This window comes from Oreochromis niloticus, linkage group LG9, assembly GCF_001858045.2.
Source record: "Oreochromis niloticus isolate F11D_XX linkage group LG9, O_niloticus_UMD_NMBU, whole genome shotgun sequence".
NCBI classification, from domain to species: domain Eukaryota; kingdom Metazoa; phylum Chordata; class Actinopteri; order Cichliformes; family Cichlidae; genus Oreochromis; species Oreochromis niloticus.
Window position 1 is genome coordinate 34,633,771 of NC_031974.2, and position 17,793 is coordinate 34,651,563.

General features: G+C 46.1%; 2 protein-coding genes across 6 annotated transcripts in view; both read left to right on the plus strand.

Moving 5' to 3' along the window:
* palmdb (palmdelphin b) overlaps window positions 1-17,793 on the plus strand; it is a 77,799-nt gene that overhangs the window by 35,038 nt on the left and 24,968 nt on the right. The gene's annotated exons all lie outside the window — the stretch shown is intronic.
* LOC112847813 (palmdelphin-like) lies at window positions 1,694-11,419 on the plus strand. 3 transcript variants are annotated; one of them, XM_025910267.1, is made up of 3 exons: window positions 1,694-2,540; window positions 2,950-3,060; window positions 9,358-11,419. In XM_025910267.1, the coding sequence occupies exons 2-3, from the start codon at window positions 2,985-2,987 to the stop codon at window positions 10,452-10,454; spliced, it is 1,173 nt and encodes a 390-aa protein (XP_025766052.1). In that variant the 5' UTR covers window positions 1,694-2,540; window positions 2,950-2,984; the 3' UTR covers window positions 10,455-11,419. The 3 variants fall into 3 exon arrangements, 2 of the variants coding, with proteins under 2 accessions (XP_025766052.1, XP_025766051.1); XR_003221607.1 differs by lacking the exon at window positions 9,358-11,419 and adding an exon at window positions 3,258-3,375 and having other exon boundaries at window positions 1,694-3,060; XM_025910266.1 differs by having other exon boundaries at window positions 1,694-3,060.

Sequence of the window (17,793 nt, forward strand, 5' to 3'; positions counted from 1 at the left end):
TTTTTAAACCATGGCCAATTTGTCCCCAAAATTAAAGGATGTGTCAGGCATGAGCTAACCACAGCCTTCCTGCTATGCTTTTTGCCCTTGTACTTAATTTCTGGCAGCACTGTAGGATATTTGTGTATGTCCCCATGCACGTACTTAACCTCCAACAATGCCCCGGGCCAAACCAGAGTTTGGTGCACCAAGGTCTGTGTGCACCCTGAGTCTACCATAGCCTGGTGTATACCCCTTTGGCACCTTACCACTATGCGTCCCTCACGGACTGAGGGAAGGTGTCAGAGGGCCTGCGACATGGAACACCTGCCCCCCCTCTGTCAGCAGGCAGTCCCGATGCCGGTGTCCTGTCCACCCACACCTCCAACATTCCTGCTCGGTGGAGTGGGGAAGCCTCCTCCTTGGGGCTGCTCCAGAAGGCTAGCTGACTGCACTGCCAGGTGGTTCTTGGCCCGTGGCAGAGGACCACTCCACCGTTCCTGCCTGGAGTCCCTCGGCAAACTGCTCGAGAATTATCCGATCCAGCAGCTGAGCCTCCACCTTTGTGTGGCCAGGCTGTAGCCACCTGGCCACTATTTTGTTCAGCCACCTGGTGTAGGTGATTGGCTGATCCTCTGGCCCTATTCAGTACCCCAAGAAGTTTTGGTGGTAGTCCTCGGGCACATGGCCAAGGCTGTTCATAATCAATTGGCTGACATTCCCAAAACGGCCCCTCGCTACCATGAGCAGACTGAGGGCTGCTGTCTGGGGTTCCCCCCAATAGCAGAGGCAGTAGCTGCTCCCTCCATTGCTCTTCAGGCTACCGGCATGCCTCTGCTGTGGCCCAGAAGACCTCCAGGAATGCCTGGGGGCTATCTCCCTCCTCCATCCGGTGGAAGAGCCAGACCGAGCAACCAGGTCCTCCAATAAAGTCTCGTCTGGCTTTTGGCCTGGTCCCATAGCTGTTGGAGCAGTCTTGATGTACTGTTGTGTGATCCCAGTGCATGGCAGCCATCTCTGCCAGCATCATTTCAAGCATTTCCACTGGCTGCACTGGTCACGGCTCTGTCATCCAGCTCCTGGGTTTCAGTACCTTTGTGACATGAGGGACCCACATGTACACACTGTTGTAGTACTAGTTATGTTTTATTTGCAGCTTTTTTTCCAAGAATGCTCAATGCAGCTTTTCAGCTCACTTGTTCCTGGAGCACGCCCCTATTTCACTACTCAGTAGGACTGATCACTCAGATCAGTCCCAGTCCACTGCCCCTGCACTGCTCTGCAGCGAAACCACAGACCACCCCACCTCCACAAGCTGCTTGTGTACTTCTCAGTATTTAAATAAGTGTATTTAAATAACGTTTCGTATTTTGCCGCAGCAAAGAAATTTCAGTTTTTTCAAATTTTTAAGCTACAGTCCCTTGGAAATATTTTAGCTAATTTACTTCTCAAAATCAGTACTATGAAACATGTCACGTATATTTAAATCATCAGAAAATACATCCAGTCATATTCTAGAGTTTTTAATTCAGCACCTGACCCCACCGCCATGTGATGTCTTTTATTTGGTCTGCTGTTATTTATGTCATATTACCTTATTGTCATATTGTCTTCATACCAGGAGCTGGGTAACTTAACCTTACAATGTTACAACTACATTTGACTTGAACACATTTGACCTGAACTAGGGTTGAAGTTGATAATTAGTAATATTTTAATTAATGTTACTTGTTAACTGTTTCATTACAATCAGTTGAGAAAACTATATTTTAATGACAAAGGCAACAGCATCAGCCTTGAGTGTATAGTTTTCATTGCCATTCCACTACCAGCAGAAACATATGCCTACAAGAAGGAAATGATCACACACAAAAGAGAATTATAGTGTTAGACTTTAAAATGATAAACTGATATACACACAAAGCACTGTGCATAGTGTACTATAGATGTGTACTGTGGTGTTAATCTGTAGTTAGATCAGTTAAGTTAATGTTTTCAGCTTGTTAGACTAAGGCTTGTTCATGGTCCATTGGGGTCACCCTTAAAAACACTAAGTACTCCATTACTGTATCTTTTAAGTGTGCAGAGTAGCTAAATGTGTTTCGCTGGTGTTGTTTCATGCGATCCATCCCAGTTTTACCAAGGACAATGGTGATTTGAATTTTCATTGTTTGTGAACAGATTCTAGCACCTTTTTAAAGGAATAATGTTTTCTCCTGACTTCCTGCTAACTGTTATGATATCTGTAAGCTCTGCTTGTTTCTAATAAGATGTACTCACTGAAGACTGTGTGGGTGGGCTTTGTTGCACAAGCAACTGCTTCGAGTGAATCAGGTGGCAGATAAATGGATTACTCACATTGTGAGCATGCAGTGCAAGGACTAATATGCCTGATTTGCTTTGCTTTCTGTCTTCATTTAACCTAGTGAAATTACTAATGTGACAGCTGTGGACTACCGTTACTAGACGAGCTGAACTATAGCACTGCTGTTATGTATACTTCATGCCTCTTTCACTACTTTGTCTCCACATATAGGAGGTTCACGCAGAGTCCCAGCCAGGTGTGCACTTTTTTAGCTCTTTGATGTGCTGTGAGTAATTGCTCCTGGTAAATGGTTACAGAACTTATTAGAGCTTCATTAAAGTATAATAGCAGCTTTTTACATCATGGGATACTTGGTTATCCTGAGTCCACTCAGATTACTAGAAACATTAAAAAATGCTTATGGCATGATAAAACTGAGCATCAGTTATGAGAATTCATTCACAAGACTGATATCAGTTTCCATTTTGCTCTGTAAGGATATTTCTGGTATAAGTCTTTTTGTTGTGACATACTGGAATAATGTGCCATATTGCTAATATAATGAAATCGTTAAATGGTGATATATGTATATATTTGTTGTAACATAGCTAGTCTTGGCTTATGTTGTGTTTGCTTTCATTTCACTGGTCTTATATTCTTCTTAGATGTGACCCATCATGTCCCTTCACCACTACCAGATATGCTATCACTCATTCCACTGGCAGCAGCAGAAACCCATCCTGTATGTGAACTCGCTAGCCATGAACCAAAGAAAGGTATACTTCTGTGACAGGCTGTAAAAATATTACATTGGTGCAGATGGATTACTATGATCATCATCCTTCAGGATGATGCTAAAAATACACTGATCCGCCACAATATTAAAACCTATAATATTGATGCTAGTCTATAACAATGTTACCATGTTTCAGCAGTTATGTGACTGGTACATGCTGTTCTTATCATACATTAGGGAAACCACTGATACAGGACAGAAAAGAATACTACAAGTCCTACAACTACTGCAGCTGTCAGTTTTCTTGCACAGAAAATTAGTAATGTACATTACATCAGTCCTGATGCATGCTCAATCACCCAGGTAAGTAAATCCCAAAAAGTTGATTCTGTTCATCTGAACGTAGCGTTCTCAGTGGGAGAAACGTTTCATCACTCATCCAAGTGACTTCTTCAGTCTCAGCTGACTGCAGGTTTCCCCAAACCTTATAAACAGTACATTTGACTGAAACCAGCACCACTGAATGAACAATGGGCTGGGAGGTCAGTTCCTTGATCATTAATATGCAAATTCTCATCACCATTGATCAACAACCACTGATCAATAACCATGAGTCCCATTCACAGAGAGTTGGGGAATGGCTGCAATCACAGCATTGTAAGATGGTGACCGATGTACCCTTAGGCCCCCTCCTCGATTCAGAGATGGTCTTTCCCTTTTCACGTAAATGGCCTCCTTGACTCCGCGCTCAAACCAGCGTTCCTCCCTGTCCAGGATGTGTACATCCTCATCATTGAAAGAGTGTCCACTGGCCTGTAGGTGTAAATAGACTGCAGAGTCCTGGCCTGACGAGGTGGCTCTTCTGTGTTGTGCCATCCGCTTCGCTAGAGGTTGTTTGGTTTCCCCGATGTATAAATCCTGGCAATCCTCCTGGCACTTAACAGTGTGCACTATGTTACTCTGTTTGTGTCGGGGGACCCGATCCTTGGGGTGGACCAGTTTTAGGCGCAGCGTGTTTTGGGGTTTAAAAGCCACAGAGACCCGGTGTTTAGAAAAAATGCGTCTCAACTGTTCTGATACTGCTGACCAGTGTAGGGACTAACGCGTTATTAAGTAACGCTATTGTTGTGGCATTATTGTAATAACGAGCACGGTAACTAGTTATTATGTCAAAATCAGGAACGCGTTAATTGTTACTGGGATTTAGATAGGGTCGTTATTTGTTACTTATTTGTTACAGTGGGTGAAACTGGGGAACCCATGGCACACCCATGTTTCTGCTTGTAGTACTGACCCTTGCGTGTGAAATAGGTGGAATTAAGACACAGTTCAAACACACTTGGTCGATGCTGAGAGTGGTCCTGTTGCTGCAGTCAGCTGAGACTGAAGAAGTCACATGGATGAGTGATGAAACATTTCTACCACTGATAAAGCTGCGTCCAGGTGAACAGAACCAACCTTTCGGGCACATTACATAACTTGTCTGTATAAAACTTTAGACACATAACACACTTATAAATAATTAGTCATTTGTTATCTTGTAATTAGCCAAACTAATGAAAAAATGTCTGTTACAGTTGGGTAACGATGATGTGAATATTTGAGAGACAATGAAATTGAAATGAGTTTAAGACTCAAAAATGTGTTTCAATTGGATTTTTAGCTCCACACAGTCTGAGTTCTCAATATTTTATGTTACATTTGTTTACAAATTGAGAGTTAGTTCAGGATTACATGATGTAAAAAACATTTTGAAAGGCACAGTGTCTGAAAGTCAGAACCTCAATATATTTTCCACTGAAAATCATCTAAAGTCTCAGTATTGCAATCCTGACTTTGATTATCCTGACTAGGCAGATCATAAGCTCCATAATGGATCAGCAAGTTATGTCTCCTCTGAGTCCTTTTGCACTGCAGGACAAATCCAAAAGACACAAGGATCACAGATTCAGACTGGATGTGAATCCACTTTGGATCCAGCTTATTCTTTCCCAAAATGATCTGTATTCCTTATTTAAAATGGCTTGTCCTCCCCAAATTGTGCTGAAATATTTAAAATGATGAAAGAGTAGACTTTTTTGTTTGCCTTTCCTGATAAAACATGCTGTCCTGTATTTTTCAGTAAAATGTTGAGTAATTGATTACCACAGACAGTATAAAAATATTTATTTTACATCAAACTGTTATACATTTTATTACAGACTGACCAAAACTAATTAAAACTACTTTTTCTTCACTCCCACTTTTTTGTTTTTGATCTCTGCCATGGTGAATCATGGTGCCACAGCGCCATAGATAATGGTTTTCCTTCTTTGGTCACGCACATGCTTAACTCAGCATGAACATACTCACAGTCGATTGGATTTGCTTACATAGTGTTACTCAACTTAGACTTTATGGTTAAACTGTTGTTGAATATGTTTTTGAGTTTGTTGAAGATACTTCCTGGGGCTTCTTCCAGAGGCCTGCGACCTACCACAAAGCTCAAGCAACATACCGGGGGATCCTTCCATTATCTGGGCATTTCAGAATCAGAATCAGAATCAGAATACTTTATTGATCCCCAGGGGAAATTTTTTTTCGTTACAATGCTCCATTATAAACAAACATTAACAAAGACAGACAATACACTAACTAAGAATAGCACAATATATACAGCCATATATATACATAAAAGTCACTTATTAATAAATAGCTGAAAAGAACATGTGCAAGAAGGGTGTAGCTGTTGCAGTAAACAGTGTGTTAGGTGGATGAGTTGTACAGGGAGCCACAGGCAGGAATGATTTCCTGTGTCGTTCAGTGGTGCTTTTCGGTAATCTCAGTCTTTCACTGAACGTGCTCCTGTGACTGACCAGCATGTCATGGAGTGGGTGGGAGGTGTTATCCAACATTGTCTTTATCTTGGACAACATCCGCCTTTCCGACACCACCTTGAGGGAGTCCAGCTCCATCCCCACAACATTACTGGCCTTACGAATCAGTTTATCGAGTCTGTTGGCATCTGCGACCCTCAGCCTGCTCCCCCAGCATGCAACAGCATAGAGGATCGCACTGGCCACAACAGACTCATAGAAATAGATTTCACAGATTATGTCATTATTTTTCCACAGGAAATGATCACTATGACTGCTACCTATTTTATCAAGTGTTGATTAAAATTCTATAAATCTGTTGTACAAAGCACAGGCGATTAATGCTGAAGGAAATCTTAATTTAGTATTTTAGCACATAGCATAAAATAAATATTGTAATTCCAGAAATTATCAGTGCTGTTTTGTATTTCTAAGGTGATGGTTGTACTTTAGAGCATTGAAACTGTTTAATGTCCCACAACCTGATAAAGAAGGTTTGTGACTTTGTCACAGATCAAAGTGAAATTAACATGCGTGATTCAACAGGAATTCTTGGTGAGTGTACTGTGTTCTAGTAGCTTCAGTGTCAACAGTGTAACACAGACTCAGCAGCAGATTAGAATCAATTACAGCATTCATACATTTTTGATATCACCAAGTTAGTACATGCATGAACAGTTTGCATTTCAATGGTTGTAGTAAGATAGACTGAAGCAGTCTAAGGAGCTTGGAAAGAAAAGCGTCTGGACTTCTTTGAGTTGCTTGAAGACGTTTCACCTCTCATCCGAGAAGCTTCTTCAGTTCTAGGGTCAAATGGTGGGGAGTCCCAGATTTAAGCCCTGTGGGAGTGTCCCCCCAAAGAGGGACAAAGGACCCCCTGATGATCCTCTACCTAATCACATGAGCCAAGGTGTGAAAGTGGGTGTGGGTCCCAATCAGCCCGGGTTTCGGGTGAGCTCATTGTGAAACCTGGCCCCACCCTATCATGTGATTTCCTGAGGTCAGATGGCCCAGGATGTGAGTGGGTGTTAAGGCGTCTGGGAAGGATCTCAAAACTGGACTATAGATGACAGACAGCTGGTGTCGTAAACCACCGCCTCTGTTCAAAGATGGTCACTCACAGTGGACATAGATGGCCTCTTTCACTCCTCATTCAAACCATCTGTCCTCTCTGTCCAAAATGTGAACGTTGGGGTCCTCGAAAGAGTGACCTTTGTCCTTTGGATGCAGATGAACTGCTGAGTCTTGTCCCGTGGAGGTGGCTCTTCTATGTTGTGCCATGCGCTTGTGAAGTGGCTGTTTGGTCTCTCCGATGTAGAGGTCTGGGCATTCCTCGCTGTTGGGTGAACCAGTTTCTGTCTGAGTGTGTTGCTGGGTCTGAACTACACTGGGATGTCATGGGCCATCTGACCTCAGGAAATCACATGATAGGGTGGGGCCAGGTTTCACAATGAGCTCACCCGAAACCCGGGCTTATTGGGACCCACACCCACTTTCACACCTTGGCTCATGTGATTAGGTAGAGGATCATCAGGGGGTCCTTTGTCCCTCTTTGGGGGGAAACTCCCACTGGGTTTAAATCTGGGACTCTCCACCATTTGACCCTAGAACTGAAGAAGCTTCTCGGATGAGAGGTGAAACGTCTTCAAGCAACTCAAAGAAGTCCAGACGCTTTTCTTTCCAAGCTCCTTAGACTACGATGACCTGGATGACTGAGAACCTTCACAGACATAGACTGAAGCAGCATGTATCAAATGCATTCCCCCAGCAAACAATCTGTATTGCGTGTAAAAACCTTTTGTTACTGTAGTTGTTTTCTGACCGTTTCTGATGCCTTAGTTGTAGGGATACAATTGAAGAGTGACACCAAATTAAAGGATAATATGATTTTATCTGATTTAGTGTAAGTTTGTGGGCAGCATTAGGGAAAACACACACAAAGAAAGTTGTTAAAACATGTGGCTATTCCAACTGGGTCTTCAAGACGCACAGGAAAGGTCAGAAACCTGGGGAGAAACAGAATGACAAACGGAACAACACTGTCATCCCATATGTAGCAGGTCTGTCAGAGAAACTCCAAGCACAACATCCCAATGCACTTCAGACCAAGCCACAACCTTAGCTGGAAACTGGCTTTATCGAGGTCTGCGGAATTAACTGACCAAGTGTGATGTGGAGGACGCAAATCCAAACACTGGGAGACAGAATCATCTTAATAAAGACAAACCATTTATTAGGCTGATAATCCACAAACAAAAGACTAAGCATAAAATACAAAAAGGAACCAAACTATATCAATAGAACTTAGGAACATAAACCATTTCTCAAAACCCTACTCTAAACACGAAAACACTGGGTCAAAGACCAGAACCATGACAGGTTCATCCGAAGGACAAAACTCACAAACAAACAAGCTAAGCAGCATAGTGTATGCTGTGCAGTGCAGGGAGGCGTGCTTAAAACCTCTACATTGGAGAAACTAAACAGCCAGTCCATAAACATATTGAACAACATAGAAGAGCCACCTCAACAGGACAAGAGATAGCTGTACTGTAAGGATACAGGTCACTCCTTCGAGGATGCCAATGTTTAGACTTGGATGAAGAAGACAGATGGTTTGAAAGAGAAGTAATATAAACCATCTATGTCCACTGAGGGCGGCCGTCACTGAGTAGCCGTAAGCTATCAGGCACCTACAATGCAGTCTTCAGATCCCTTCCCAGGTGCCTCAATGCATCAGCAGACCTTAGTATGTCACATCTCACAGTGGTTTCCCGTGAAACCCCTGGTGTTAATAACTCATGCCTTTTTGGATACCCTGGCTCTTGTGATGACGCACATGATTGATAGTGGGTCAGTGACCCTCTTCAGGGTCAGCCCCCACTAGTGTTTGAATACCTGGGACTTTCCACCATTTGGTTTTAGAACTAAACAAGTATTTTGGATGAGATGACAGGTGAAACGTCTTCACAAAATTTCAAAAAATTTCACTGGCTTTGTTTCCAAGCTCCTTAGCCTACTGTGGCCTGAATGACTGAGAACCTACACAGACATATTGGCCTGTAGTGTTGTTCACCACATTCCCACTGAGTTCTTGATGATGGCTCTTAGGGACTTGTTGATCTTGTACAGTTCTAAGCACAGGTTTTCTTGTAGTCGATGGAGATGTTGCACAGGTTGTTCAGTCTGATCTTGCAATCTCGAGTACCTGCTCTATCTACTAGAAGCTGGTGTTTTTCTCCTGCCGGTTTCTGCTAGTTCCTTTCTGGGCTCATGTATTGAGCCATGTGCCTGTTCACCTTAGCCACTATGATGACTGCAAGAGCTTTCATGAGGTGCTGTGGAAAGTTTTCTGTCATTAAACACAAAGAAAACTCTTCCAAATCTAGCATTAGAAGAAAATTCAGCAATATGAACTTTACATAAACAATATTTATTGTCCATTACATGTCCTAAGAGTTAATCTATATCTTTCATTCCAGCTACATTTGCGATGAAGATCAGTGTGGAACATGATAAGAAAACAGGCAAAAGTCATGTGGTGTCAGCTGCAACAATCATCCCAGAAACCATCCAAAAGAATGGGATAAAGGTGTATGATGATGGACATAAGTCTGTGTATGCACTGCACCCAGGGATAACTAAAATCCATAGTGAAACAGTTGGAGAGATGACCCCTACAGAGGTAGAAGAGCTTCTCCATCAGGTCGCTGATAAGAATGTACCTACTGAGGTGCAGTACCATCTACCTGTCTATTCTGTACCCTATATAGGGATGAATAGGCCATCAACACCAAGGAAATCAACTAAATCACTAACAAAAAACTCAAAACCCAGCCCCTTACAGAGTGTAAACTCATTCAAGAATGGATCTTTAATCCTAAATGAGAAAAAACACTGCAGCCAAGGCCTGCAGGAACAAAAATCCCCGAACAAAACTCCTCTATCAATCTGTCAAGACTCGACTCCAAAAGTGCGAAGAGTTGGAGAAAGGGCCAATCTGCACTCTCGAGAGCAGGCCAAGTGTGAGACCTTTCTAATACCCCAGTCACACTTTAGCACCGAATGTCCAAGAGCGTTCGCCAACAGCACGACAGATACAAGCAGTCCAAACACAGCAGCTCTTGTTTCGGTTAAATTCAGGCCTGAAGGAATGCCTGTACCCAAAGAGCCAATCTACAGAGCATTAGATAGATCTAGTTCTTCACTCGTCCACCATAAATTTGATCCTGATCCCTTGCTAGGCAGCTCAGGTGACTCTAACAAAGATTTACCTTCTTGTGCAGAAAATGTCTCTCTGAACCCTGTCAGCACTCTGCCAGGGGAGCTGAAGTTAGAACCCATATCAATGATCTTCATGGGCTACAAGAATGCTGAGGAGGAGGAGGAAGACATTCAAGCTGAGTTGGTGATTATTGACAACAGTTCTGATAATAATGACAATGATGAGGATGAAACTGAAATCAACAGGGAAGAGTATCTATTATACCACCCAAAGGGGTACAGAAGCAAAGTATTTCAACCCAAGTTGGGCATAGCTAAAGTCATAGAGCTCAGAGACATTATTAAAGATACCTAAAGAGACCGGGAGGATTTAAGACTCCACAAGCCAACATTCATCCACAAGCATGGAAAGCACAGTGCTTATTTAAAGGGGGTGGATGAAGCAATCAAAATGGAGATGAAGCTCAATCAAACAGGAAAATGAGAAACTGAATTGTTGGGAAAAGAATTGGAAATAGAATTTGTTAGATGATTTTTCTTCCCCATCATTTCTTTGATTCTTTCTTTGTCTTTTTTCTGGTAATGTGTTCATACATGCATTTTCTGCTGCCAATCTAATGTAGTGCTTCTCAGCCTGCCAATCTTGAATAATAAGAATTTGTGATTCGTGCCTTAACTTCTCCTGAGTGACTGAAACACCTGATAGACTTTTTGTTTATTAGTAACTGTGCCACTGGAATATAAGTTTACATTTTGTCATTCAGTTAGCTTGTAGCTTTGTAACTGAGTTACATTAAATGGTACTCTGCTGTAAATGAACCTGTGCTCTTACCTTTGATCTAAGTTCATTTTTTTGGTCAAGTGTGTCTGTTGACAGTTATCTATCAAATTTCCTTGTCTCTAGTGCACTTTAGGAGGTGGAATGGGGGAGTCTGGTATTGGTGAAATGCAGGACTTCTACCAGGACCCAAGGGACATAAACATGTCAAAACATTAAAACCTTTGTTGTAAAAATATTAAATATATCATTTTATTATGATGTCCGTGCTCATAAGTTAGTCAGCTTGAACTTTGATTAGATGAACATGATTTCTAATTTGACATTTGATTTCAATCTTTTCTGAATATCAAGAATATCAGCTTCCTTTGGAACTGCACCTGCTCACTCCTTTGTTGTAAATAGCCTTTGTGTTGGACTTTATATACCATGTTTTCCGCACTATAAGGTGCACTTAAAATCCTTTAATTTTCTCAAAAATCGACAGTACACCTTATAATCCGGTTCGCCGTATATATGAATTCTGGTTGTGCTTACTGACCTCGAATCGATTTTATGTGGTACATGGGGCTCAAAAATCTGTCAAAAATGTTTTAGTCCGACTTTGGTAAGCTACAAAGCCGCACCGCCTGATGGATTGTCAGAGCATTACGGCTACCGTAGTCAGGAGCCTCGAGGAGTAATCTGGGTCCTAAACTCCGTCAGCTTCAGGTCCCAAAGTCAAACGAACACTGCAGCATCACTGAGAGTTAAAAACTGTCTAAATTCTTTCATCTTTAATAAAATGATCAGCGTTGCTACTTTACTAGGTGTAACAATTACGTTTAACATCCAGGCATCCATGAAAACAGGATTTATTAATTTTAACAGAGTCAGAAGATAGCGGGAAGTTAGCCTGCTAGCTTCCACCTAAGCATGATATAGCATGTTCTGACTGAGAGATTTATGAAAAAATTCAAACGTACAGCTCTGCTATCACTTCCAACATAAATGAAGACAGAAAACTAAACAGCAGTGACGCTTGTAGGGTTACTGAAGTTGGGCTAGCTGGTATATAATGATGTGCTACATGATCGCTAGCGACACAGCTATGTGTGCTGTGCTAATGCTAACTTTTTTCCACTTGATAAAAGTTAACGTGAGGGTTCCCGATGGTTAGGGACAAATGCAATCACATGGCCTAATGCTGTAAACGGACCAAACTTCGTTAGTCATTAATATAGTGCAACAAGATGGGAATAGAGCAGCTGCGGGAGAATTCAACATTAATGAATCAATGGTACGGAAGTGGAGGAAGCAAGAAGAATGAGTTGAGTAAAGTTTGACTTATCTGACTGTTTTGTTTCACTTAATGATTAGATCACTTATGATCTGATGCACCTTATGGTCCAAAAAATATGGTGTATATAACTATGCAGGGACTTGGGTAGCTGTACTGTTCTGAAACATCATCATTCTGTCCCACTACAAACCAGTTCCCTTTCAGTCGATTCACTCGGTACAACACATAAGTATGGGATATCACGCCCTCGCATGTCCTGGCTGAAGAAACCTTTATTCACGCCTTTAAGGCAGATGACGTGTGATGACACGCGCACGGCCCCGCCTGCACATATAGCCGCTGTCATCACAGTCATCCCTCAGTTCTTACGCTCTTCACCTCGCTGAGAACACCTCTGCTGAGTTGGGCTAGCTAGCTGCTGCTAGTTAGCTCCGTTGTCTGCCGACTTGAACTTAGCTTAACTGCCCCTGTTGGTGTTAGCCTCCACTGCCCAGTTGGTGTGTAGGCTACCCGCAGAGCGCTAATTTCAAGTTTTTCCTGTGCAGCGTTTCGCTTTGCGTTTTGGAATGGACTCCAAACCGAAGCGAGCAAAGCAGAAATCTTCTGTTCGCCCCTGTCCTCAGAGATGTGGTTTCTGTTTGCACGACAGCGACCAGCACGATGCCTGCCCTGTCTGCCTGGGGATTGTCCACGCTAGGAGAGCGTTGACGGAGCCCGAAGCCTGTGCGTTTTGTCGTCAGCTCCGGCGCTCGACCCTGGAAAGACGGGTGACGTTTGTGGAAAAAGTGCTGGGACGCTCGGCTGTCGCACGGCATGACCCTCTCCTTTCCAAGTCTGGAGCCCCAGCTTCGTCCAATTCCGAAGACGAGGATTTTCCGGTCGATGTCCCCGAAATTAGCTGGGCTGACCACATGGAATATGTTGACGGGTTAGCCGAGGACGAGCCGGAACCATGCAGAAGCGCTGACGGGCTTCAGCCTGGGTTGAAGCCCGTCAGCGCTCCCCAGGAAGACGATGACGTGCTCGACATCGGCCTGGACATCCATGGTTTGTCGGAGGATGAGCAGGAGAGCTCATTGTCGGCCCAATGTGCCGCCGCTGCTGCGCCGGTCGGCCACGATGACACCTCTCTTTTTCCCTGTTTCGCCGCGCTGCTGAGAGGCTGCAGGTGGACTGGCCCTCTCCTCCGCCAGCTCAGAAGCCGTTGCGGTTCGCGGGTTTTTTCCTCCCACCGGAGCCCGCAACGGCCAAAAACTGCCTTCCCATGTTCCCAGACTTTCTCTGCGAGCTAACAGCATCATGGGACAAACCTCTGTCTCTGTCTTAGGGCAGGGATAGCTCAGTAGGTAGAGTGTCTGCCCCATGATCGGAAGGTCGGGGGTTCGACCCCACTGAACGGCTACCCTGAGGTACCCCTGAGCAAGGTACCGCCCCTACACACTGCTCCCCGGGCGCTGCACTGGTGGCTGCCCACTGCTTCACTGGGTGAATGGGTTAAATGCAGAGGAGTAATTTCCCTTCGGGGACTAACACAACACACTTTACTTTACTTTTACTTTACCCGCGTCACTGTGCCCGGCTATGGACAGTACATGGAGTTGGACGGCGCCGAGGGGGCTGGCTTAGCTAACCCACCCCCTATGGAGCTGTCTCTGGCTGCTTATCTGGCCCCGTCCCATAACCATGGTGTCGGCGGCCCCGCAACTCTGCCGTCGCCACAGATTACATCCTCCGTGCGTCTCGCTGTGCAGCGCTCTCCCTGGGCAGAGGGATGGCTTCGACAGTAGTGGTGCAGAGGCACCTGTGGCTGACTCTCTCTGACGTCCCGGATAGGGACAGAGCTGTATATCTGGAAGCACCAGTGTCTGCGGCTGGGTTATTCGGACATTCACTTGAAGCCATTCAGGCTAGATTCGATCTGAGGAAGAAGCAGACGGAAGCTCTGCGTGACATCATCCCCAGACGTCAGCCGAAGCCCAAGCCCGCAGCTAGCTCTCACAGGCCCTCCGCTCCTCTGCCGACTGGCAAGAGACCGGCGCCCACTGCTGAAGTGGGTGCGCCGCCAGTGAGAGCACGTCCTCCGGCCCGAGCTCCACGCCAGTCGGCCAGGAGCAGAGGCCCACCCTCGGGCCCCCGGCAGGACCCGACGCCCAGGAGGAAGAAGCCTCAGCCCTCCTAGCTGTGGTTTCGAGTGGAGAAGGGGTCCAGCAGCAGGGAGACGCTGCTTTTACCCCTCTGTTGCCGCCCAAGAGGTGCCGCTTAAGTTCTGTTCAGGTTGTCAGCCCCAGAAGGCGCTGCACTTTCCTAACACAGTCTCCCAAGCACAAAACCCCTGCACACAAAATGCCTCAGGTAACTCCCTGTTCAGGTGTGTTAAATGTTCAGGTGACCACATCAAGTGTTCCCGCTGTTTTTCATTGTTGTGCCCCAGAAAAGGTGCCTCCAACAAAATGTATGAATGTACATGTTCCCATGTTACAATCAATAAAGAGTGTTGTTTATTCTCAAACAATCACAAATGCTCAGCCTGTGGGCAGAATGAGCCAGGTCAGGCAGGTAATGCAGTCCCCTGCAGACACACTGGGGGCGGACAACGCCCCGCCGACGGTGCTGCAGGTCAGCTGGCTGGCTGCTCACTTCCCTCAGTGGCACGCTTGCGCCCCCTCTCCGTGGGTGCTGCGAACCGTTGCCATGGGTCACCGGTTGCAGTTCCGGGTCAAGCCGCCTCGTTTCCAAGGAGTCGTAAACACGACTGTCAACACCGAGGCGGCCATGATACTCAGAGAGGAAATAAAGGCGCTATTGCAGAAAAGAGCAATACGAGTGGTCCCCGCTTCGGAGACAGCAAAGGTTGGTACAGCCGCTATTTTGTTGTTCCAAAAAGAGGGGGAGGGCTTCGTCCCATCCTCGACCTGCGAGTCTTGAACACGTATCTATGTACGTACAGGTTCAAGATGCTAACACAGACAGCTCTTGAATGCAGTCGGCCCGGGAAATTGGTTTGCGACAATCGATCTAACAGATGCTTATTTTCATGTGGCTATACACCCGAAACACAGGCAGTTTCTGAGGTGTGCATTCGAGGGCGTAGCCTACGAATACCTAGTGCTGCCGTTCGGGCTGTCGCTCGCTCCTCGCACCTTTACGAAATGTGCCGAAACAGCGCTAGCGCCCCTCAGAGAGAGAGGCATCCGCATCTTAGCCTACCTAGACGACTGGGCTCTCGTAGCTTGCTCCAGAGAGCGGGCGGAGACACAGCTGTCACTGGTTCTGTCACACATTCAGACACTGGGGTTCTCTGTGAACTTTCAAAAGAGCTCGCTAATCCCGAGTCAGCAGATTTCTTTCCTCGGTTTGGAAATATGCTTGCTTTCCAGCCGCGCACGTTTGTCGGAGCACAGAGTGGCCGCGTTTCATCGCTGCCTCGCTCAGTTTCAGCTGGGACGCAGACTGCGTTTCCAGACGATATTACGCTTGTTGGGCATGATGGCATCTATGATCGCCGTAGTGCCACTTGGACTGTTAAAAATGAGAGCGTTTCAACACTGGACTCTCTCTCACCGCCTGTGTGCATCGCGTCACCTCCGGAGGAGGCTGCCGGTAACCCCGTCTTGCATGCTAGCTCTCCGTCCTTGGAGGGAGCCCAGGCTGCTGCATCAGGGCTCTCGGATTGGGAGGGTGTTGTTTCGCAAGGTGGTGTCCACAGATGCTTCCCTAAGAGGGTGGGGAGCGCTGTGCAAGGGTGCATCAGTGAGAGGGATCTGGTCCGCAGCTCAGCGCCAGCTGCACATCAACCACTTAGAGCTGTTAGCAGTGTTCTTAGCTCTAAAGCAGACAGGACGGACAATTCAACAGTGGTGTCTTACATAAACAGGCAGGGAGGAACACGCTCTCTTCCCCTTTTGAAGCTGTCTCGCTCTCTGCTGTTATGGTGCAGTGTTCATTTTCTGTCTCTGAGAGCCACCCATGTCCCGGGCCACCTGAACCTGGGGCCGGACCTTCTCTCCAGGGGGGGTCCTCTGGTGAGAGAATGGAGGTTACACCCTTTAATAGTGGCTCAGATTTGGGATCTATTTGGCAAGGCGCAAATAGATCTTTTTGCTTCCAGGGTAAATACTCATTGCCCCCTGTTCTTCTCCATAATCGACCACGATGCACCCTTGGGCTTGGACGCGCTAGCGCACCAACGGCCAGACGTGCTCCTGTATGCATTTCCCCCAGTGGAAATGATATCTCCAGTTCTAGAGAGAGTGCGTCGGCATTCTCTCTCTCTGATTCTAGTGGCCCCTTGGTGGCCCACAAGGTCGTGGTATGCAGAGATAATCAGCCTGCTAGCAGCGAGTCCTTGGCAGCTTCCTCTCCGCAGGGATCTCCTCTCTCAGGCGGGAGGAGAAGTGTTTCATCCGCGCCCAGATCTGTGGCGCCTTCATGCTTACCTGCTGAGAGGCTAAACTTGATTGCTAAGGGTTTACCACCTAGTGTGATAGCGACAATTCAGAGCGCTAGGGCCTCATCTACTAGAGGCTTGTACGCTTACAAATGGATGGTTTATTTAGCAGCTTTATCTGCTTGTCATATTGGCTTTGACGGGGTGACACCAGGTGCACATCCCCTCGCCATACGTTTTCTGAAAGGGGTTCGCCGGCTGAGACCCGTGCTTAAGTCCAGTGTCCCTGCTTGGGACTTGTCTTTGGTGCTGGAGGCCCTTTGTAGCCCCCCGTTTGAACCCATCGAGTCTGTGGATATGAAATTTCTTTCATATAAGACTGCATTACTTCTCGCCTTGGCTTCGGCAAAGCGAGTGGGTGACCTTCATGCGCTGTCCGTGCATCCCGCCTGCACACAGTTTTCTCCTGATGGCCACAAGGTCGTATTGCGTCCAAATGCTGCCTATTTTCCCAAGATCATGCCTGCATCTTATAGCTCAATGGAGTTTGAGTTGCTGAGCTTTTGCTCCCCTCCTTTTGCATCTGAGGAGCAGAGGAGGATGCATTCTCTTTGTCCAGTGCGTGTGCTACGCACCTACATTGAGTGCACTCAGAATGTGCGTTTATGTGATCAGCTGTTTGTCTGCTTCGCCAATCGAAATAGAGGTAGGGCTCTGTCCAAACAGAGGCTGTCCCACTGGATTATAGAAGCTATCTCACTGGCATACGGCACCAGAGGTCTTGCTTTGCCCCACGGGGTGAGAGCTCATTCCACCAGGGGGATGGCAACCTCATGGGCTCTTTTTAAAGGGGTGCCTGTAGCTGATATTTGTGCGGCAGCTAGTTGGGTATCACCGCACACTTTTGTGCAGTTTTATCGGTTGGACGTTACAGCCCCTTCGGTGGCTCATACTGTCCTTTCTGCTGGGTCTACCACTCACTAAGGAAGTGGTGGCCCGATTCCGGTTCGGTGGCTGCTCTGCGGGGCGTGTATATATGTCCCATACTTATGTGTTGTACCGAGTGAATCGACTGAAAGGGAACGAATAGTTATGTCTATAACTTCTGTTCCCTGAAGGAGAGGAACGAGGTACAACACAAGGTGGCCCCACTGAACAGTTTGGCTCGGTGAAGCGCGGCTATCGAACTGAGGGATGACTGTGATGACAGCGGCTATATGTGCAGGCGGGGCCGTGCGCGTGTCATC

Excerpts from the sequence above, each read along its gene's own strand:
- LOC112847813 (XM_025910266.1), top strand. The coding sequence starts at position 2,859 with ATGGTGATATATGTATATATTTGTTGTAACATAGCTAGTCTTGGCTTA. Across the intron at positions 3,061-9,357 it reads TAGCCATGAACCAAAGAAAG|CTACATTTGCGATGAAGATC; the intron begins GTATACTTCTGT and ends CTTTCATTCCAG.